The sequence below is a fragment of the Mauremys reevesii genome, linkage group 3 (genome assembly GCF_016161935.1).
Source record: "Mauremys reevesii isolate NIE-2019 linkage group 3, ASM1616193v1, whole genome shotgun sequence".
In the NCBI taxonomy this organism is placed as follows: domain Eukaryota; kingdom Metazoa; phylum Chordata; order Testudines; family Geoemydidae; genus Mauremys; species Mauremys reevesii.
Window position 1 is genome coordinate 195497424 of NC_052625.1, and position 22948 is coordinate 195520371.

The window sequence follows — 22948 nt, forward strand, 5'->3', positions numbered from 1 at the left end:
CAAGTCCCTATTCTAATGACTATGTAATGAGTTATAGAGTGCAACAGCTCCAACAGGTGAGATTAAGAGCATCTCCAACAGATGGGACAGAACACCACACTCAAAAGGTGTGTGGGTTACACATGGAACTTGGATGGAAGAGTTTAGAAAAGGCACCAAGAAATCAGTCTGCATGCAGATAGTTACAATGTTCAGCTGCAGCAGCTCGGGAAGTCATTTGTTTGATAAAGAGCCAGTTCAGTTCAACAAACACTGAGTCCTCTCATGTTATTACCCAGCACGTGGTACATAAAACAACTGGGGCCATGGCTCCTCCATCCGAAGCTGATTATGCTGGAGGGGTGACAAGGAATTGCCTTATGGCTGCAGAAATTCATGGGAGATGCATGCTGGCTTCGGTAGAATTCTTCCTGGAGCCGAGGGAGAATGCATGCTGCAGCCTTGCAAGAACTCCTTCTGTTGCCGCATGTACAATGATCTGTGGAACTGGAGTCAGAAAGCCCGTGTTCCCTGGAGGGGCTGTTATTTGATGGGACACCAGGGGAAAGGGTGTAGCTAAGCTGGAACCAACTTGGCCACATGGACAGAGTAGTGCACAGCTTTTAATAAAGTTCCACTTGTTCAACACAATGTGCATTCTGCTTCACTGTTTGCTAATGAAACACGGTGTATGCTCCCCCCACAACTTCAGGAAGAACTCTGGTTGTGTCAGCTAGGAGTTTCCCAGGGGCTCATAATGCAACATGGCTCCTCCTTGCAGCCCTCCCCTGCCCAAGCCAGCCAAGGTTCAAAGCGGGAAGTGGCGGCCTGCACATCCCTTGGCCCAGGTCACTTCCCGCAGTCCCCATTGGCCTGGAATGGCGAACTGCGGCCAGTGGGAGCTGCGATTGTGGGCCAGTGGGAGCTGAGAGTGAGGGGCGATTGGCTGAACCTGCGGACACTGCAGGTAAACAAACCATCCCAGCCCACCAGCAGATTTCCCTGATGGGCTGCACGCCAAAGGTTGCCGATCCCTGATTTAGAGAGTTGAGATTTGTGTTGTGTTTCCTATGTATCACCTATTTATCGTCTGCGCTGCACTCAACCCGGGGATTTACTCAATGACATGTAGGATAAAATGGAGAACTAATGTTTTAGAAGTGGGTGGTCACAGTCTGCTGGATGAGAATTTGTTGGACCCTAACTTGTTGGTGGTTGGACTATTCTGTTTCATTCTTAATTGTCCCATTTTTTCCCACTAGCCTTATACTAGACCCCAAAATTCTGCTCTATATTTTTTATTTGTTTAGATTTACCTAGAGCCAGGAGCATATATTCAGTCTCATTCCCAATTACCCATTTTCACAAGTCTGCCAATGGACCCTCACATTCTTCTGTGTATTTTTTTTTTTTAAATTTGAACCAATTTTTGCTGGGGATGTCTTGTTTCCTTTGTAATTATTCTAATTTTCCAGACATTTAATTATGATATTTTGTGAGGAAAGGAGGCCCCTCCACTTTTGGAATCTTAAATGCTTTGCATTGGGGTGACACTATCAGGCATTGCATGTAGCAGGAACATGTCTGACAAGAGTTGGGAAATGTGGTGCATCCTACACATAACCCTTATCCTACACAGCTCCCTAACAGGGATCCTACTGGTAAATGTACACTCTCAGAGGTAGTACATGACTAGAGCTGGGGAAAGGGAGAGAGTTTCCTACTCACCAGCCACATTTTGTATTCCACCCTATTTCAGATCAAGACGAGGTGCCTTTCTGGGTGATATGCTTTAGTCGGTCAGAGGTTATTGAGTTCCGTACAGGAATAACAAAGTTCTATGGTGAGTGTGTAGCAGAGATGCCAGCCTAATGTGCCCCCTCTTGGAGTGGTGATACAGAAGATCTGCCTCAGTTTCTCTACATAGTCTTCAGCCCACTTGCACTGGAGAGGTGGCTTAGCCCTCCAGCCAAGTTGTTTCAGAGAATTCAACTCCTTACAGATTAACTAAGTCCCTCAGTCAAAAACCAACCGAGAGACCAGACAAAAAGAATCTTGAGCCCAGCCCGGCTCAGCTTTCAACCTACTTCCTGGCAGGCAGGCAGGCCCCCAGCTGCAACAGCCTGTCCTAACACTTAACAGGCTCCTGGACTCCACTGAACCTTGGCCAGGCCCCCCCTTCTACACAGGGGCTCTGGCAGGCTGCAATCTTCAGAAAGCTCCTAGACCCAGCCATGTTTCTTGCCCCACACAGGAGCAGCCTCTCTGCCCTCCTTCCCCATCAGGCCCCAACTAGTGGCCTCCCCTCTTTTTAAGTCCATCTCCCAGGCCTAATGCCCAGCACAGGTGGAGCAGAGCAGAGCTAATCAAGTGTACGTCTGGTGTGTAACCCTTTCCTGTCTGTTTCAGGCTTTGTCAGAGTATGGTACAGGAGGTCAGGCTTGATGAACTAATAATGGTCCTTTCTGGCCTTAAGATCTCTGAATATCTTCGGTACTGTACACTACCAAAAGATCTACTCAGTGACGTGGTAAGCTGAGCAGGGGAGTAACTGAGTAATAAAGATGATTAGATTGGGATCAGTGTAATATTCTCTGTTTTGGGTTGAACAGACTGGGGGGGGGGCGTGAATATCCCTCTCTTGTTCCCACTAACCATCTTTCTGAAAGTCTGTGATTAAGTCTCAATAAATTTCCCCATAAGCTTTTATTTTAATGATTAAGTCTCTTCTCCGGTCTTTGACATGGAAAGCGGACGGTGTTGTGTCGTGTCCTACTGCTCACCCTGTGGGGATGATCTCTGCCCTGATCACGTTGGGATGAGATTTTTCATATGACTGGATCCGATGTTCCTTTTAGCCCTTAAAACCAGCTGGATGGACAAATCTGCTATCAGATTTAAGCTATTAGTCTCAGACTCTGGCCAGCATTTTCAAAAGTGACTAGCAATTTTGGGTGTATCAGTCATTGGGTGTTCAATTTGAGTCACTTTGAAGGGGTCTGATTTTTCAGAGGCTAGGGGTTCAGTCTTTCTGAACATTAAAACCCTTTGAGGGTACAGAAGGGGGGTGCCAAATACTGAGGCACTCCAAATCATGACTTGCTTTTGGAAGTCTTGGCCTCTTATCAGAGAAGGTGGCTCTCGCTTACATTGGTTTAAATTCAGTTGAGGTCAGTGGAGTTGCTCCTGACCCACACTAGTGTCAGTCAAGCCAAAGGGTCGAGTTCCTTCAAACAGACAAAAATCCTCTCACCCTCTATTGGTTTGATTTTTATCTCGGGTTTCAATGTGGTGCTTATCTCCTTTCTGCGGTCGAAAGTTAGAAACTGTTACCGAGCATGGGGATTACATTTCTCTGGCATCCATTTTATTGTCAGAGCAACATTTTACAAGAAGGGCTTATTTCTTGTTTGCCTGTACGTGGCTCCGCCATCGTATGGAAAAATGGTTTTGAGATTAAGGCGTTGGTCTGTGGCTTGGGAGACCACTGTACAGTTCCCAGCCTCATCTCAGCCTTACTGCGTGGTCTTGGTTCATTGTCTTAGGACCTGGGCCTCTCCCACTGAAGACAATAGAAGGGGTCTCATTGAATTCAGTGGCTACAGAATTGGCCCACAAGTTTGTCTAGCCTTCAGTTCCCCATTGATAAAAAGGGGGACAATGATATTTCTTGATCTCAAGGGAATGTGAGGTGCTTGGGTGCTATGTGATGGGGACTTATCTCTTGTAGAGGAGCACAAATCTTGTCCCATTCTAAGGTCCTTGCAGCTGCTAGTTTCCTAGATGAGGGTAAGGTGGGTATGGGGCCATATGCCTCTCCATACCAGCTTGGACAACTTGTAAGGCACATCAGCGGCCTAGGGCCTGAGCTTAAACTTGATCTAACAATGGACAAAGTCAATGGACCTCCCTGATCTTGTCTGTACGGGTATATCTGGAAAAGGAGGGTGGAATAACTTAATTTCTCTCCTCTGTGCGCCCTTTTCAGAACTCATCCCCATAGGGTGACCAGCTGTCCCAATTTTATAGGGTTGGTCCAGATTTTTGGGTCTTTTTCTTATATAGGCTCCTATTACCCCCTACCCCCTGTCCTGATTTTTCACACTTGCTGTCTGGTCACCCTACCTCCCCATGCAGCTCCTATAGCACGTGAAGAATGTGAGATATGGGGAAAATTTCCAATTGGAAAGAGCCAACCACAGCAGAATCTTATTTTACCATACACTACTCTCTCGTCAAAATACAAAGCACTGCACAGCAACACACCCTGCGTATCAGGCATCAGATCCTCAGTGATACCAGATATTAAAATTTTGGAATACTTCATACTTTAATGCAATCTGTTTAATACCCATGTGTCGGTTTGTAACCATTGCTCAGGTGTAACACTATTTCCATCTAATGATCAACTACAATATAGTCAGGGCGGGTGCAAGGATGTTTCGCGCCCTAGGCAAAACTTCCACCTCGCACCCCACCCCCTGAGCCCTGTGGCAGCTCTCCGCCCTAAGGCCCCCCCCTCCCGGGGCAGCTCCCCACCACCCCTCCGCCCTGAGGCAGCTCTCCGCCCCCTCTCCACGCTGAGGCGCCCCCCCCACGGCAGCTCCCCCCAGCTCCGCCTCCTCCCCGAGCATGCCATCGCCGCTCCACTTCTCCCACCTCCCAGGCTTGCAGTGCCAATCAGCTGTTTGGTGCCGCAAGCCTGGGAGGCAGAGAAGCAGAGTGGGGTGGCATGCTCGGGGGAGGAGGAGGAGCAGAGGTGAACTGGGGCAGGGAGTGGTTCCCCTGTGTGCCGCGTCCCCCCCCCTTACTTGCTGCAGGCAGCCCTCCCCACGCCTCCCTGCCCTAGGTCCTTCCACCTAAATGCCGACGACGAGTGGGGCGGCCGAAGATCCGGCTACCGCGATCGCTGCCGAAGGACCCAAAATTCTGCCCCCCAAATGCTAGCACCCTAGGCAACCGACTAGGTCACTTAATGGGTTGCACCGGCCCTGTAGAAGGTGCACGAAGAACATGAAACATTGATGTCTGATCATTATTATAATTAAATGTATATGAGTAATACATGTATTTGTCCTGTTTGCTACTTTTTCAATGGCTTCAACATAATATTTTCGGTGAATCGGTTGCTGTTATGAAGGAGAGGTAATTTTCATAAGTAAAGCTTAATTGAAAGCATTCTTTGGCTTAAATTCTTTGTGGAATATTACATGCACAGTGGCAAAGAATTACAGGCAAGAATTACTTTGCAATGATGGTGTTAAACGATGCTTTTATTTAGCAGGATTATATTCATTTTATAACTAAAGAAAAATTCAGTGGCAAATCAACTGAAATTTAATGTGCAATACAAAAAAATAGTCAAGTAGATTATGACTCTATTTCCAGTTTAAGAATAAAATTCAGCGGGCGTTCCATGCTTTGAAGTAGACTCATATAGACTTTAAGACCAGAAGGGACCCATTATGCACATTGCAGGACACAGAACCTCACCCACCCACTCCTGGAATAGACCTATGCCCATTAATTGCTAAAATAAGATTTTTGAATAATCTAAAGTAATTATGGAAATAGTTTCAACTACTGAATAATATTCAGGATATCTAACACATGAGGCAGAGCACAACTTAATAATTGTTTTATCCAGAATTCAAGCGGTTATGAAAATATTGGGAATGTTTTTTGTTTTTGTTTTATCCTGGGTTCTTTTCTCTATCAAATAAAACAAACAATCTCAAGGAAGAGAAAGTGATGGATAGCAGGATATTATTTTATTTCATCGGTGCATTTGCAGGAAGCTGGACATTGTTCCTTCACCAGAGAATGAGTACAGCCAAAGAGGTCTTTTAAGGTGGCACAGTTTGTGTAGTTATCCGTATATTTGCAAGGGTTGGCTGAAATAAACCAAATGGTAAACAGTTAGATGATAAATGGATAAGTCAGTCCTAAATCAGTTACAGGGCCGGCTCTATGAACGATGGGGCCTGATTCGAATATCCAGCGGCGGTCTGGGGCTTCGGCGGCACTTCAGCAGTAGGGGGTCCACTCCGGGTCTTCTGTGGCACTGAAGGACCCCCCGCCGCCGAAATGCCCCTGAAGACCTGGAGTGGACCCCCCACCGCCGAAATCCCGGAGTGGACACCCCCCGCCGCCACCAAAATGCCCCAGAAGGTCCGCAGCAGACTCCCCCCCCCGCCGGGTATGTAAAAAAAATTTTTTTAATTAATTTTTAGGTGCGGGGCCCGATTCCAGGGAATCAGGGGAATCGGCTTAAAGCTGGCCCTGATCCGTTAATTGTTTCCCTTTCAAAATGTATTTTTCAATCCACTGTCTTCATAAACCTATGTAGTCTTGTTTTCGCTCTCTGTTTTTGTACCTGCAATAACCTGGTGGGCCTCATCTGCGCTCCATTAAACTAGCTTCAGTGGAATTACACTGATGTAAGTGAAAGTAGAATCAAAGTTGTGCTTAGGCCAAAGTAGGTTTTAGTCACTGGCATTCACTGAATATCACTTTGAAACAGAAGATCAGCCATATCATACAGTGTAACAAGCCAAAATCAACCATGTTACAAATCAACTGAAGTTAGTGGAGATATAAAAGGACTTGACTGTAAGGTTGTACCAAGAATAGGACAGTTTATTTTCATATTTATTAGGAATTTATTGTTCTGAACACAAATCGTCGTTGGTATAATAATAAGCACCTTTCCTCTGAAGATCTCAAAGTGTTCTTTAAGCTTTAATAGATTAAGCTCCACAACAAAGTACAGCGAAGTAGAGAATTATTATTTTTCTCAGTTTCAGGACTGGAGTGGGAGGGGGGTGAATGCAAACTGGAAGGTGAAACTATTTGCACACTTAACCATATACACACTTTTACTCACACTTAGTTGCAGCCTGCAAAGCCCCAGTGCCTATGCAGAGCTCTATGCATATGTGTAACTCACCAGCTCGTGTGTGTATTGGGTGTTTGTGTCCCTCCCTAAGTATACAGGGCTGAAAAACTTTAGATTGAATACTTAATATAGGGTACTGAGGTCTCCAACAGAGGGCACTGCTAGCACTACCTAGATTACATAGTCCACTGATGTGTGTCTAGCGCTAGAACAGAGCTGGTGGGATTTATTTTACCCATGGCTGTTTTAAAGGGACTCTTATTTATTAAATATTGTCCAGAATAGCTACTTGTATAGTCTGAGACAGTGGTCCCCAACCTTTTCGTCGGGCAGGCGCCAGACGAAGGACCGTGGCAGCGGTGGAGCATCCGCCGAAATGCCGCAGAAATTCGGGGGTGATGCCTCTCGATGACGCCGCTTGCCGCCGACAAGTGACGTCATCGAGAGGCGCCGCCGCCGAAATGCTGCTGAAATTCGGCGGCATTTCGGCGGATGCTCCACCGCTGGCCAGGATGTGAGCGCATTTAGATGCCCCCGCGGGCACCACGTTGGGGACCCCTGGTCTGAGAGAGTCCAGAGGGTTTTATTGTACAGTTTGCGATGGGGGCTGCAGCCTGGGCCATGCACCCCCCTTCGTGGCTTCCCAGGGCCGTGCAACTCTCCCCACCCCCTGTAGCTGCAGCTGGGGCTGGGGTTGGAGCTGGGACTATGTGTCCCTGCCCCACAGCTGCCACCAGCTCAGGATCCAGGGCTGTGCGCCTCCTCCATGGCTGAGGCCGCTGGAGCCGGGGGCAGGCTCTCCCTGCCATGGTTGTGGGACTCGGCCTGTCAGTCTCCCCCCATGGGACTCCAGCTGTCATTCTTCCCTCTTACCTAGCTCTGCCCCCTGGTTATTTTTAGGAAAGTCACAGACAGGTCACGGGCTCCCGTGATTTTTGTTCGTTGCCTGTGACCTGTCCGGTCATTTATTAAAAATAACTGTGACAAAATCTTACCCTTCGTTATTGTCCAAGGTAATCTACCATTTGTATTTATCTCTTCAGGAAAGATTTGGAAAGAACAAAAACCCCATTAACTTACTGCAGAGTCCTTGGTCGCAGGCATTAGGGCAATCGCCACACGTTGGGCCCTGTTTGTACGGCTTAGATAAGTCTGCTGCATTATTTCCTCTGAAATTAAAAAGCAACCCAGACATGATACATCCCTTTAAAATAAAATTAACATACTGTATAACGTAGAACTAATTCCACAGATTGTGTGAAACCTGCTCCTAAACAATCCTGTTTTACTTCAAATGATGCTTTGGATATAGGATAGTCTAGTTGAAAGGAAAGAAAGACATACTTTTCTGTGGTTATATATATTTTTTTAATTCAATATAATAATTTGGTCCTTGTATATAATATACAGTAACACAATTAATCCTCTGCACCTTCCATTCAAAGACCTCCAAATATGTTGTGGGCAGGAAGGAAATAACCCTTACAGCACCCCTTTGGGGTAGGTCAGTATTTGAGGTGTACAAATACTAAAATACCCCCTTCTCCCTCTGAATATACATTTACAACTAAATCAAAAGCGGGGGGAAGTAAGCAATAACTTGTGCGGGAGCAGGGGCGGCTCCAGACCCCTGTGCGCCAAGCGCGCGCTTGGGGCGGCATGCCGTGGGGGGTGCTCTGCCTGTCGCCGGGAGGGCAGCAGGCGGCTTTGGTGGACCTCCCGCAGGCGTGTCTGCGGATGCTCCACCGGAGCCGCGGGACCAGCGGACCCTCCGCAGGCACGTCTGCAGGAGGTCCACCGGAGCCGTGGGACCGGCGACAGCCAGAGTGCCCCCCGCGGCGTGCGGCCGTGCTTGGGGCGGCAAAATTCCTAGAGCCGCCCCTGTGCGGGAGGAGGGTCTGCGAGGACAGGGGGTGACAACGGGGAGGAGCAAGCAATAACTTGTGCAGGAGGACGGGGAGGGAGGTGACTTGCTGCTGCTTCTGGAAGGGTGGTTTCTGGTACTGGGCTCACCTCCTTTTACTGAGCTAGCTGGGCTCCCTTCAGCTGACGGAGCCCTTGCTTGCAAGGGAGGCTGGATTTTACCTCAGGGACTCATCATACTGCGGGGGAGGAGCAGGAGAGGCAGGCCCACATTCTCTATGGGGTGCCCCCAGAGCGAGCGGCTGGCTAGGGGCAATGGGCCATGATGCAGGGGGGGTTGGTCCCGGGAGTGAGGGGCTGGTCGGGAACAATAGGGCCTGGGCTGGCTAGGGTGACGGTAGGTCCTGTTTTGGCCAGCACAGGCCCTTTTTTCAGCTCGGTCCCAGCCAACCCGACTTCTTCGCCAACACTGGGCATTTGTCCCGGCAAGGCAGAGCAGAGAGAGGTGCAGTGCTGGGGGGAGTGGGGAGGGGGGGTCATCTTAGGGCAGCACTGCCTGCCAGCAGGAAAGCAGAGAAATTTGCTGCTGGCAGGCAGTGCTGGCTTCAGAGCTGATCCCTGGGCAGCGCAGAGATGGGGAGGGAGGAATCAGCCTCAGCCAGGGGAGGCGCGGAGCTCGGGGGTGGGATTAGCCTCAGCTAGGGGCAGCGCAGGACTGGGGGGGAGGCAGGGAGGCGGGATTGAGCCCCAGCCATGGGCAGTGCAGAGCTGGGGGAGGGTTCTGCCTGAGCTGCGGGCGGCACAGGGCTCGGGGTGGGGGTCAGCCCCTGAGCTCGGGATGGGGGCAGTCCCAGCCCTGGGCGGCATGGGGGGGAGGGGTCAGTCCCAGCTGTGGGCAGCACAGGGCTGGAGGGGGAGACCCCACCATGGGCAGTGCGGAGCTCGAGAGGGGCAGCCCCAGATGTGAGTGGCACAGGGAGGGGAGGGGGAGACCCCGCCATGGGCAGTGCAGAGCTCGACGGGGGCAGCCCCAGATGTGGGTGGCACAGGGATGGGAGGGGGAGACCCGGCCATGGGCAGTGTGGAGCTCGAGAGGGGCAGCCCCAGATGTGAGTGGCACAGGGAGGGGGAGACCCCGCCATGGGCAGTGCAGAGCTCGACGGGGGCAGCCCCAGATGTGGGTGGCACAGGGATGGGAGAGCAGCCCCAGATGTGGGTGGCACAGGGATGGGAAGGGGGCAGCCCCAGATGTGGGTGGCACAGGGAGGGGGACCCGGCCATGGGCAGTGTGGAGCATGGGCAGTGCCGAGCTCGAGAGGCAGCCCCAGATGTGGGTGGCACAGGGACGGAGGGGAGACCCCGCCACGGGCAGTGCGGAGCTTGAGGGGGGGGCCCCCCAGATGGGTGGCACAGGACGGGGAGGGACCCACCATGGGCAGCGCAGAGCTTGAGGGGCAGCCCCAGATGCCAGATGTGGGTGGCACCGGGACGGGAGGGGGAGACCCCACCATGGGCAGTGCAGAGCTCGAGGGGGGCAGCCCCAGCTGCGGGCAGCACAGGGATGGGAGGGGGAGACCCGGCCATGGGCAGTGCGGAGCTCGAGGGGGGCAGCCCCAGATGTGGGTGGCACAGGGATGGGAGGGGGAGACCCAGCCATGGGCAGTGCGGAGCTCGAGAGGGGCAGCCCCAGATGTGAGTGGCACAGGGAGGGGAGGGGGAGACCCCGCCATGGGCAGTGCAGAGCTCGACGGGGGCAGCCCCAGATGTGGGTGGCACAGGGATGGGAGGGGGAGACCCGGCCATGGGCAGTGTGGAGCTCGAGAGGGGCAGCCCCAGATGTGAGTGGCACAGGGAGGGGGAGACCCCGCCATGGGCAGTGCAGAGCTCGACGGGGGCAGCCCCAGATGTGGGTGGCACAGGGATGGGAGGGGGAGACCCGACCATGGGCAGTGCCGAGCTCGAGAGGGGCAGCCCCAGATGTGGGTGGCACAGGGATGGGAGGGGGAGACCCAGCCATGGGCAGTGCGGAGCTCGAGGGGGGCAGCCCCAGATGTGGGTGGCACAGGGAGGGGGAGACCCGGCCATGGGCAGTGTGGAGCTCGAGGGGGGCAGCCCCAGATGTAGGTGGCACAAGGATGGGAGGGGGAGACCCGGCCATGGGCAGTGCCGAGCTCGAGAGGGGCAGCCCCAGATGTGGGTGGCACAGGGACGGGAGGGGGAGACCCCACCATGGGCAGTGGGTGGCACAGGGATGGGAGGGGGACCACCAGCCCATGCAGAGGCGGAGAGGGGCAGCAGGGAGGGAGGGGGGAGACGCCGGGCAGTGCAGAGCTCGACGGGGCAGCCCCAGATGTGGAGCTCGAGAGGGGCAGCCCCAGATGTGTGTGGCACAGGGAGGGGAGACTCTCGCCGGGCAGTGCAGAGCTCGACGGGGCAGGGCAGCCCCAGATGTGGGTGGCACAGGGATGGGAGGGGCAGCCCCAGATGTGGGTGGCACAGAGACCCGGCCATGGGCAGTGTGGAGCTCGAGGGGGGCAGCCCCAGATGTAGGTGGCACAAGGATGGGAGGGGGAGACCCGGCCATGGGCAGTGCCGAGCTCGAGAGGGGCAGCCCCAGATGTGGGTGGCACAGGGACGGGAGGGGGAGACCCCGCCACGGGCAGTGCGGAGCTTGAGGGGGGCAGCCCCAGATGTGGGTGGCACAGGGACGGGAGGGGGAGACCCCACCATGGGCAGCGCAGAGCTTGAGGGGGGCAGCCCCAGATGTAGGTGGCACAGGGATGGGAGGGGGAGACCCGGCCATGGGCAGTGCCCAGCTCGAGAGGGGCAGCCCCAGATGTGGGTGGCACAGGGACGGGAGGGGGAGACCCCACCATGGGCAGTGCAGAGCTCGAGGGGGGCAGCCCCAGCTGCGGGCAGCACAGGGCTGGAGGGGGAGACCCGGCCATGGGTAGTGCAGAGCTCGAGAGGGGCAGCCCCAGATGTGGGTGGCACAGGGATGGGAGGGGGAGACCCCACCATGGGCAGTGCAGAGCTTGAGAGGGGCAGCCCCAGATGTAGGTGGCACAGGGACGGGAGGGGGAGACCCCACCATGGGTAGTGCAGAGCTCGAGGGGGGCAGCCCCAGCTGCGGGCAGCATGGAGCTCAGCCCCAGATGTGGGTGGCACAGGGATGGGAGGGGGAGACCCCACCATGGGTAGTGCAGAGCTCGAGGGGGGCAGCCCCAGCTGCGGGCAGCATGGAGCTCAGCCCCAGATGTAGGTGGCACAGGGATGGGAGGGGGAGACCCGGCCATGGGCAGTGCAGAGCTTGAGAGGGGCAGCCCCAGATGTAGGTGGCACAGGGACGGGAGGGGGAGACCCCACCATGGGTAGTGCAGAGCTCGAGGGGGGCAGCCCCAGCTGCGGGCAGCATGGAGCTCAGCCCCAGATGTGGGTGGCACATAGGGTGACCAGACAGCAAGTGTGAAAAATCGGGACAGGGGTGGGGGATAATAGGAGCCTATATAAGAAAAAGACCCAAATATTGGGACTGTCCCTATAAAATTGGGACATCTGGTCACCCTAGTGGCACAGGGTGGGGGGCAGTTAGCCCCAGCCCCGGGAGGAGGAGCGGCTCTGGCGAGTCCCTGGCCATCCTGTTTTTACTTTAAAAAGGCAGGGATGAGAACTACATTACTTTCTGTAGCCTCGTCTCTTCCCACCCCCTGGTGGCGCCTTGCGTTACTGCGCCTGACCAGACCCGTTCTTCGAAGCCGCTCATGCTGCCCTCCTGCCCAGAGGGCTTGCGATTAATGCGCGTTAAAAAAAATGCGCGTTAATTTTGCTGTGCGTTAATCGCACGCGTTAACGGCAGTTAATTGACAGCCCTGCCTAGAAGGTTTCAAAACATCTTACAAAGTGTTTCAACTGAAAGGGAATCTATATTGATACGTACGCGGGACAATAGTGGCAAACATAAAAGTACTGCCACTTATTCCGAGGACAGTAGGCAACCGCACATCCAATCTCGTAAGAACGATACCAAACCACCTGCAGGCGTGAAAATAAGGTACATTCAATCAGCAAGACTTCGTTTCAATCATGGATTGAGAGCCCCTTCATGAGCTCACAGAACAGCAGCCCTTCAGTTCATGAACCCATAACATCACTGTGGGAACTGTAGCAATTGCTTACCTGGAAAAGTAATATCAAGGAAATATTTCTGTATGTTTAGCTTTTTGAAAAATGCAATCTAGCAGTTGGGAGAAGGAGGAGACTGAAATATGTGACCAACCATCTTTTGTAGAGCACCTATATGATTTTTTCAGACACGAAAAGAAATGTTTTGTTTCTCATCAATGCTTTGAAATGTGTTGCTTTGATATTTCCAAATCAACATTTTTCAGAAATTATCATTCCACAATTCAGTATATTCTTAGTAATTTAAAATACTTTGACATTTGGTCCCATGTTGGGAAGAAGAAAAATATCAAAATATCATAATTTTCTGCTGGAATATATCTTATTAAATATCTGATCCAATGCCCTCTAAAGTAAATGGAAAGACTCTGAATTAGTTCAGTGGACTTTGGATCAGGCAGGGAATGACAGATAATAGTAATAAGTTTCTAAAGATACAGACTCTTAACTTTCTTAATTACACAGACACAGTTCCACTGACTTTGATGGGGATGTATGGGTGCTCACATAAATATATTTTATTTCCAGACGGTATCACTTTTCTTCCTAAAACAATATTTCATTTGTTGGAAATTTGTCATTAATCTCCATACCTGAGTGTAGCCAAAAATAGGGGCATTGTCTTTGATTGCTCCAGTACCATATTTGAAATTAGCCACTTGATTATACCAGCTTTGGATTGCATCAGACCAAGACTGGGGATAAGTTGCCTGTAAAACATTTTCACCACATAAGACACCTGAAAATAGAAATGAGGCAGTTTCAAGACAGTGTGAAGACAAGTAGAGAGACTGTAGGAATAGCAGAGATGTGAGTTGCACCCTACAGTTAGGTTAACCACCATATTTCCACCCTGCACATTGTGTCTAATCAGAGATTCATTGATTCCAAGGCCAGAATGACCATTGTGATCAGCCAGTCTGACCTCCTGTATAGCACAGGCCATAAAACTTCCCCTCAGTAATTCCTGTTTGAATTAGAACAGATCTTTTAGGGGGGAAAAAAATTCATCTTGATTAAAAATTTTCAGAGATGGAAAATCCACCACAATCTTGGCAAAGTGTACCAATGTTTAATTAACCTCACTGTTGAAAATTTACACCTTATTTCCAGTCTGAACAAAGCAGAACAGTGAAACCCCGCTATAATGCGATGTTTGGGGTCCAAAAACTTCCATCGCGCTAAATGCAGGGTCGTGGTATAGCAGGGTTTCAAACCAGTCAGTTTGTCAGTGGTCCCCAACACGGTGCATTGATGTGCGCCACCTAGTGCCCCTAGTGCCTAGTGCCCAGCAGGGCTTCCGAAGGAGCCACAGCCCCCCGCCTGCCGGGGACAGAGAGCACCGGCGCCCGCAGCCCTGGAGAAGCCGGAGAGAAGCTGCGGCCCCGCATCTGCTGGGGACAGAGAGCACTGGCGCCCACAGTCTCGGAGTTCTCTGTCCCCGGCAGGCGCGGGGTTGCAGCGTCTCTCCCCTGCCATGATGTTGGGGACTGCTGGTACAGTACTGTATTATGCCTTAAAGGGGAGCCAACCTATGATCGTGTTATATGCGATTTCACATTATAGCAGGGCGCGTTATTGCGAGGTTTGACTGTACCTATAAGCCAGTACCTCTAAGGGGGGGAATTATTGACCTGAGCCAACCCCAATGAAGACAATAGAAAGCGTCCCATTAACTTCCATAGGCTTTGGAGCAAGCCCTGCATACCCAGAGATATTCATTTGCAGACTGTTTAAACTAGAAGCACCTCATTAAAATACTAGCTGAGAAGGGCAGATTAAAAATAACTCTGATTTCTAATTAAAATAAATCACTTGTGCTTGGATTAACAGGCTACCATTAAATATTAGATTAAAATAATCTCCCCCCTCCAATAACTGATTATGGTGTACATACCACCTGTGCAAATTTCTTTGTAAAATTCATCCCTCTGCAGAAAACTCACTCAAAACTTGTGCATCACTCTAAGTCCCACTTTACTAATTATTTGTATTACAATAGCAGTTAAAGGCCCTAACAGAGATTAGGGTTTAATTGTGTTAGGCACTCTAATGACATAGTAGGAGACAGTCCCTTCCCCAAAGAGTTTCATGTCTCAGCAGTCAAGACACTGCACACAGAATTAATGGATTCCTCTCCCTGATGGATTTTGGTGGGGGGCAAATGGGAAGAAAAAAAAGTTTGAAGCAATATTTTCCATGGTGAAGAAAACATTCACTCTCTGGCTGAGATTGTGTGTGTCAAGTTTCGACTCAGGTAGATTTTTTTCCTTTATTGCATTATAGGCCTCTAGCTATATGGATCTGGAAGTGAAATCTCAACCAGTCCCATATCAGTGCTCCTGCCCTGCTAAAATAACACTTTTGCAGTAATATGGTTGTACCTGTAAGTCTCCAGACGGTTATTTCAATCACTCATAATTTTATAGTTACTCTTCACTTACCATTAGCGACTTTCTCATTTTTAGGACTGATGGACATTTTACACTGATCTGCCCATCTCTGAGCATTGCTCGCAGCTTCAGGATTCCATTTCTTAAGGAAACAAGGAGAAATATCATATTTACCTTTTGGTAAAACCAATCCAATAGCGAACGTAAAACTAAATACAGATCTGGAGATTATGGCCTGGCTACTCAGAGGGTGTCAGTCAAAACAGCCCCATGGAAGTCATTGCAGCTAGGCTGGTTTATGTTAGCTGGGGATCCTGAATGTTATAATGTCCTGAAGATTTCTTCTACCTATTTGAAGTGGATTGTTCCCTTAGAGGAAAACTCCTCAGCCCCACAGCCTAAGAGGGGACCCTCTTGTCACTATGGATGAATAAACCAAAATCTCTATAGTTTAGAGCCTAGCCCTGAAAAGTGCCGTGGTTTGTGACTGTAGCAATGTCCAAGTCCAATGGAGAGGTCTGTAAACCAGATTCCAGCCTGCTTTAATAACAGTTTGGCAGTAATAAAGGACATGAAACCTGTATTGTACATTAGAAATATGTTAAGGCAAACCTTTTTTGCACAGTTCCAGCACACAAAGATCCAGGAGCTGGCAATCCCTGCAAAGGGGTTCTGGAGGGACAGCATCTGCTATTCCAGGCCTAGGCACCACTCAGGCCTTATTCTGAGAGCTTAAAATGGGACATAAGTGATGCAGAGCCCATGTACTAGATTCCTGCACAAAGAACTGGAATTTGTCTCCTACAGCTCCTTCCATTCAAAGATCTCAATGCATTTTCGAAATATTATTGAGGTAAGATTCCCGGTGACTAGGATTAACAGATAGCAACTGTGAAAAAACGGGACAGGGGGTGGGGGGTAATTAGGGTGACCAGATGTCCCGATTGTATAGAGACAATCCCAATATTTGGGGCTTTTTCTTATATGAGCACCTATTACCCCCCACACTCTGTCCCGATTTTTCATACTTGCTGTCTGGTCACTCTAGGGGTAATAGGCGCCCATATAAGAAAAAGTCCCCAAACCCGGGAGTGTCCCTTTAAAAATGGAACCTCCGGTCACCCTACCGGTGACCCTGGGAGGTAGGTGAATATTAATTCAGTTCTGTAGATGGGGAAACTGAGGCACAGAGCTGAAGGGTAGGGTTTTCAATAGCATTTGGGCTCCTAAATCACTTCAGTGGTTTTGAAAAAATTCTTCTGCTCTGCTGCAAGTCAATTACAGGAGTAGATTCTGGCCTACCAGTGCCTAGGCCAATGGCCAACCACAAGGACATGCTTCTCTCCCACTCTGTTTATACTCCCCCAGCTTAGTGGGAAAAGTGCACCTTATCATGGAAAGGATTCTGATGGCCAAGTTTGCCACTCTGTGACAACGGGAAACATTTCAGATCTGTAGGTACAGCAATGCCATGTAGCTTACCATCTTCAGCATGTTTCTGGCAGTGGGATTCACCGCACGCCGAAGTTCATTATGCTTGTTGACTATCACCTTTTGGTTATCCACATTGAGACGAGACAAAGCAGTAAATCCCGGAGCTGGCTTCTAAAGGGAAATATCACAGGAAAAGTTGTGTCTCATTTTTGTTTGCCAAATCCCACCACACTCAATGCATTAACCTATAATCCCAGTTGACTATTTTAACTACTGTTTGATGATTATACTGTACTCAATGTTCTTAGGCTCTGTTTAACTGGCTCACACTGGTGACGGAAGCATCCCCTTGGGTTATGGAGCACTGTCAGTAAATGGCTCGCTTTCCTCTGTCTTTTTAATGAGTAGCAGAAAACCCATCTCCTCCAGTTAGTGCCTTCCCTTCTGCTTCCCCAGTCAGCAGATTCCCAAGCTCCCAGTCAATCTCTTCTGACTCTGCCCCCTCCCACTGTCCGTCCTAATACCCACATATTTGGCTCCTTCTACCTCCTGCTTCCCTGGCTTTTCTGGCTTTCCCTTCCATTCAACCAGTTCTTCAACTCCCTGCTCCCCGGCTGCTTTACACTGTTGCTTTCCCATCCATCTAGTCACCTCTGTCTGCCACTCCCACTAGTTAGCACCTTCCCTCACATTCCCTTAGCATGTTATTTTCAGTGGTCCCTATCTTGCTGATCCCTCCCCTTCTACTTCACTAGTCGGTGGTGACCCATTTTGTTTTCACCTGCTGGTGAATTCCCTTTTGTTCCTACAGTTACTGAAGTCCTGCCCCTCTCCCTTTCCTCCTTAACTGCCCCCTCTCAATCCCAGAGCTGGCTTTGGGAATGCATAGATGGGCCTGAACTGCATCCCCAGATCCAAACATCCCTGAATGTTTGGAAAGCACAGATGTGGATCCAATATCAAACTTTGCAAGTAGCCTCTGTCTCTAGACTGGGCTGAACAAAATGCGGGGGCCCAAACACTGCCCTACTTTGGAAAAGCTCACATCTGGATCAGCACTCAGTGGAGGATGCTGAATGCATGCAAATGATGTTTCAGATCATTGTGGGAAATTCCAGTGTTATTAACAGGTGTCAGAGGACATGTCAGGGGACATGGACAACAGGGAGTGTTGGATAGCTGAGATTCAGATAAATGAAGGGGCTCCATATGTGAATAGCTATGAAACGTCTGTCCTCTGTGAACAAGCAGTGCCTTTAGAAGCAGCCAGCAGTAAACTACCTGCTTCCCTGCTTGTTTCCATTAGGATGGCAAAGTGCTAGGAAGGAGTTCCAGAAAATAGTGGTTCCTGGTGAGATCATTACTGCACCAGCATTTCCATACTGACAAAGTTTGATTCTCCTCTTGCTTGCACCAGTTTAAATTAGATATAATTCCATTGAACTCAGTGGAATTACACCAGTATAAGACAAATGTGAGAGGAGAAGCAGACCTTAGCTGTGGAAAGTATTTAAATGCATAAGGGTAGGGAAAAATGCGGGGATGCTTAGAGTACATGCTGAAGTAATGGGTACTGGTGGTCAAACGCCATCTGTACTTATGGAACTCTGGGCAACTAACTATTTTGGAGGTGGTTTAGTACAAAACTCAGCCCGTTTCTATTCCTCCGCGTAGAAATGGAGGCTCATACCTGTCCAACAGCTTGGTGCAGTGCAGCAAGGCACATGATCACAGTTAGCAGACCCATCTCTGAGGGGAAAAAATAAACACCATGTCATTTAGTCTTTTTTCTGTCAAAGAGCAGCATTTTTCTGAAGCAGCATTTTTGTTAGTGGAATATATTTCTGGAGCAAGACAGGGTGATTAGGGATGAAGGCAACTTGGGTTCTAACATTTTACTGAGAAAAATCTTCTTTTGTCTCCATTTCTCTTATTTGAAATAACTTGAATGTGCAGCAGTTTTCTGCCTGTCTTCTCCTCACTTTATTAAAGGAGCCTTTGTTCATTGATGCAGTAGATCAGGATCTCACCACTGCTCTCCTCAAAGAACATAGCATTGAACATCTGTGTGCAGGAGAGAGGGGCTGTTTTAACGCATGCTGCACTGAGATGGATATACTAGTCCTCGGTTCCTTGCCCTTCCTCTCCCATATCAACCCCCACAGGTGACCCAGTCCTCTACCAAGTGGAGTTACTCCTGATTTACATCAGTGTAAGTGGGAAGAACACCCCCAGATTGCTATTATCACAAATTGCTACTAGTCAACATAAAAATCAATAAGTAAACATAAGCTCTGCTTTAGTTAAACACAAGCTAGGATGCAATGCAGGGGAAACTGGGTGAAATTCTATGCCTGTGATATACAGGAGATCAGAACAGATAAGGATCTCTTCTGATCTGACCTGCTAGGAATCTATAACTGCTGCAGTGAATGATTATGATGTGACAAAGGAGTCCAGCTTCTGCAGAGGAATTACCAATAAATAGCTTTTAAACGTGAACAGAGCATCCTGTTACCTGCCAAGATTGAAGTCCAGCCCCACAGGACTCTCCTTTTCCCATTCTACAGTTTCATGATGTGACCAACAGTATAATCAGTATGATGATTACAGTTCCCTGCACTGCAGGCATGAGTGATCCCATTACCTGTAGCATGGAAAATGCCAGGCCAAGTGGGAGGCAAAGGTTTTACATTATTTTGGTTTAAAGTGCATTTCTAATATTAAAGTCTGCTCACAGGACAAGCTCTGCTTGCTGCATATGCAGAAGTAGCTACACTGAAGTCAAAGGCTTAGTTTGTGTGGGTGAGGCAAGCAGGATATGGTCACGTTTTGTAGCAATGAGAAGATGTTCCATCATCTGCCCAGCGCCCACACTGAGTAGCCAGGGTCTAGGCACTGGGGAAACGTTGTCCCCTTCCCTACCAGCCAATGGTATGCTCATGGAGCCACGCATGGAGGCTACTTTCCCACATGCACCTCTAGTTTAGCCTGACTGTGCTGAGGAGGGACTATACTGTCAGAACCTCTGCCTTGGCATGCTCTATCCTTCCATGTTCCATGTATCTTGCTACACAGAGCCCACACAGCACCAAACAGGGCTCCATGCCCCTCTCATGTGCATAGCCCATGTGCCCTCCCTCCCCTCTTGTTACATAAGAAAACCACACCAGGGATTGGAGACTATGCTAAATAAAGCTAGTGGCAAAGCTGCCATACAATGCAGGCTGAAGTCTGAGTCCTGCAGAGGTGTTGTCTGGATTTCCCTCTAAGAAACACACACTATCTTCACTTTTAAAAAGAAGACCAAAGGAGGCTGATTTTTTGTGATGATTCAAGGCTTGATACAAAGTTCATTCTAACATGTTAGTGTATAGTGCTTGAAATTCCCCAGATAAATGTATGGCAAGGGATACAAAACATTTCTAGCAGTAGAATTAAATTACATGTTTGTTTCACAAACTTAAAATACTAATACACATTTGCATTCAATAAGATCTGACAATCAAGCCCACCCATATTAATAAATAGGTCCCTATCAAACTATATTATCCAACATTTTGAAACCTGGGCACTGAAGGTAGATTCTTAAACAGATATTTGTGCTCCCAAATACAATTTTATACCAAGTAAATGGGATTAATTTTAATAAAGTTAGGTGCCTAAACACCTTGGAGGATCTGAGCCTTAAGTGCTCTTGAAAATTCCAGCTCTAGAACTCTAACATCAGGTACCCAGGTTTGAAAATTGTATCCGTTTTATGCAAATTGTAATCATATTAAAAATTCCTAATTATAAAAAAATCTATTAAACTACAAAGTTATAAACAAATTCATACATTTGCGTTTTTACAACCCAACACTATTTTTTTTCCTAGCTGAGAAATTTTTCTGACCTGTTTTTAAATGCTGGGAATTTTCTGATAATTTTGTGACTAACAGTCATTGCTAGGGTTTGTTTATTCAGTTTACATTGTAATACATTTTCTATTTTTTATGTGTTTTACATTTATGCCTTTTAGGTTTTTTTCCCCATTCACTAAGAATATACAAATAACCTGTTTTTCACTTAAATATTTAATATACAGTCTAATATAGTGTATGCATGAGACGTTGGGCAAGTTGTTTAGTCTCTCTAAAGAAGAAAAACCTGTGCTCAGTTACCTTGGTTTAAATCAGGGGTAATTCCACTGAAATTACACCAGCATAAAATCAATGTAAAAGAGAGAAGAATCAGTCTTTCAGGGACTGAGTTTAACCATTTGCAAAGCGGGATAATAGATACCCACTGTGCAAAGTGCTTTAAGACCCTTGCATGGAAAATGCCTTGAGATGATGGGCCAGATTTGGATCTAAATTACAATGGTGAGAATCAGATTAACTCCACTGATTTTAGGGGAGTCATTTCTTATTTACACCAGTGCAATTTAGATCAGAATAATATAGACAGACAATATTATTTATTAGTATAATTTCCCTGTGGGATTAGTACATTAAAATTGTACAATTAAAAGTAAAGACATTTTGGTACTATTCAGCTTCTGAATAAAATAGCCATTGTGAGACAGTGCTGAATAAATGTTTTCTTCAATATAATTTCTGTAAAAAAAAGAATTTGTTACCTTTCTCCAGCCTGAGTCTTTCTGTATCTTTGGACGGGCTGTAAGTGTTTGAAGTTATCTCCACTCTAGAAGTGTGTATATATAGCACGCCTACTTCCTGTTTTATAAACACGTGGTTTTAAAAACAATTACAATATCACCATAGGTTTCAGATGGATAGCCGTGTTAGTCTGTATCAGCAAAAACAACGAGGAGTACTTGTGGCACCTTAGAGACTAACAAATTTATTTGGGCATAAGCTTTCATGGGCTAGAACCCTCTTCATCAGATGCATGGAGTGGAAAATACAGTAGGAAGATATATATAGCAGTACATGAAAAGATGGGAGTTGTCTTGCCCAGTGGGGGGTCGAGAGAAATCTATTAAAGTGGGCTATTATCAACAGGATGAAAAATCACTTTTGTAGTGGTAATCAGGGTGACTCATTTCAAACAATTAACAAGAAAGTGTGAGTAACAGTAGGGGCAAATTAGCATGGGGAAATTAATTTTGTTTTGTTTTTTATTTCTTGTAGTGACCCATCAACTCCCAGTCTTTATTCAGGCCTAATTTGATGGTGTCCAGTTTGCAAATTAATTCCAGTTCTGCAGTTTCTTACTGGAGTCTGTTTTTGAAGTTTTTTTGTTGAAGAATTGCCACTCTGTTATTGAGTGTCCAGGGAAGTTGAAGTGTTCTCTGACTGGTTTTTGAATGTTATAATTCTTGATGTCTGATTTGTGGCCATTTATTCTTTTGCATGGAGACTGTCCGGTTTGGCCAATGTACATGGCAGAGGGGCATTGCTGGCACATGATGGCATATATCAGCATAGTGCAGCATTCTTTTAAAAAGAACTATCTTTAATCAGGGAACAGCTGACTGAAATTAAGCTAGTCCACCTGTGCTGTTCTTGCCTTTAAAAAAACAAAACACAAAGAAAAACAGAAACCGGCTCTCCTAACATGTGCCAGGCCTTGCAAGGTCAGTCCTTTCACAGAGCAGGTGAAAATTCCTTGCCAATGTTCCACAAAGCTGACTCGTAGGCACTTCTGCTAAAGGGGGAGGAGGGGAGCAGATGTAGCACTGATCCTCACAAAAAAGAAAGAAGGGTTATAGTGGCAATGACTGCTTTGTAAGTCTCACTTCCAGCCCTAGTAAAATAATGGAATAAATATTAAGTGGGGGGGGGGGATTACTGGGCCAACTCACCCCTCTCTAACGCAATAGCCTCCTTGCTAAGGAAAACTCTGTGCTAGAGCCCACTTAGAGTTTCCGTGGAACTGTTTCCTATGTTAAAATATCATCTTCATTATGCTAGCTTCCAGAGATGAGGTTGGGGCCCCATTGTGCCAGGTGCTGTACAAACACATAGCAAAAGAATCATGGGCTGTGTTTGGAAAATGTCCAACACATAGGTGCATGTGTGTTTGGGTTTGCACCTTTCCCCATGGAGCAAGACTCTAAATTCCCTTCCACAGCATGAAAAACATTTCTACTCTATCACTGATTATTGCAGAACCCCTTAGGGCATCTCAGCCCTATGAGGCATTACGGGTCCAGAAGAAACAGCAACAAGATCTGGAGTAGCATTTAGAAATC

General features: G+C 48.2%; 1 protein-coding gene across 2 annotated transcripts; it reads right to left on the minus strand.

Annotated features, from left to right (window-relative positions):
* Positions 1 to 5246: 5246 nt before the first annotated feature.
* On the minus strand, positions 5247 to 21418 carry LOC120401870 (serotriflin-like). 2 transcript variants are annotated; one of them, XM_039532098.1, is made up of 8 exons: positions 21371 to 21418; positions 18440 to 18498; positions 16798 to 16917; positions 15367 to 15457; positions 13516 to 13661; positions 12678 to 12772; positions 7958 to 8046; positions 5247 to 5873 (listed from the first exon to the last, which is right to left on the minus strand). In XM_039532098.1, exons 2-8 carry the CDS (start codon positions 18494 to 18496, stop codon positions 5746 to 5748), a joined length of 726 nt encoding a protein of 241 aa, XP_039388032.1. In that variant the 5' UTR covers positions 18497 to 18498; positions 21371 to 21418; the 3' UTR covers positions 5247 to 5745. The 2 variants fall into 2 exon arrangements, with proteins under 2 accessions (XP_039388032.1, XP_039388031.1); XM_039532097.1 differs by having other exon boundaries at positions 16798 to 16920.
* Positions 21419 to 22948: the final 1530 nt, after the last annotated feature.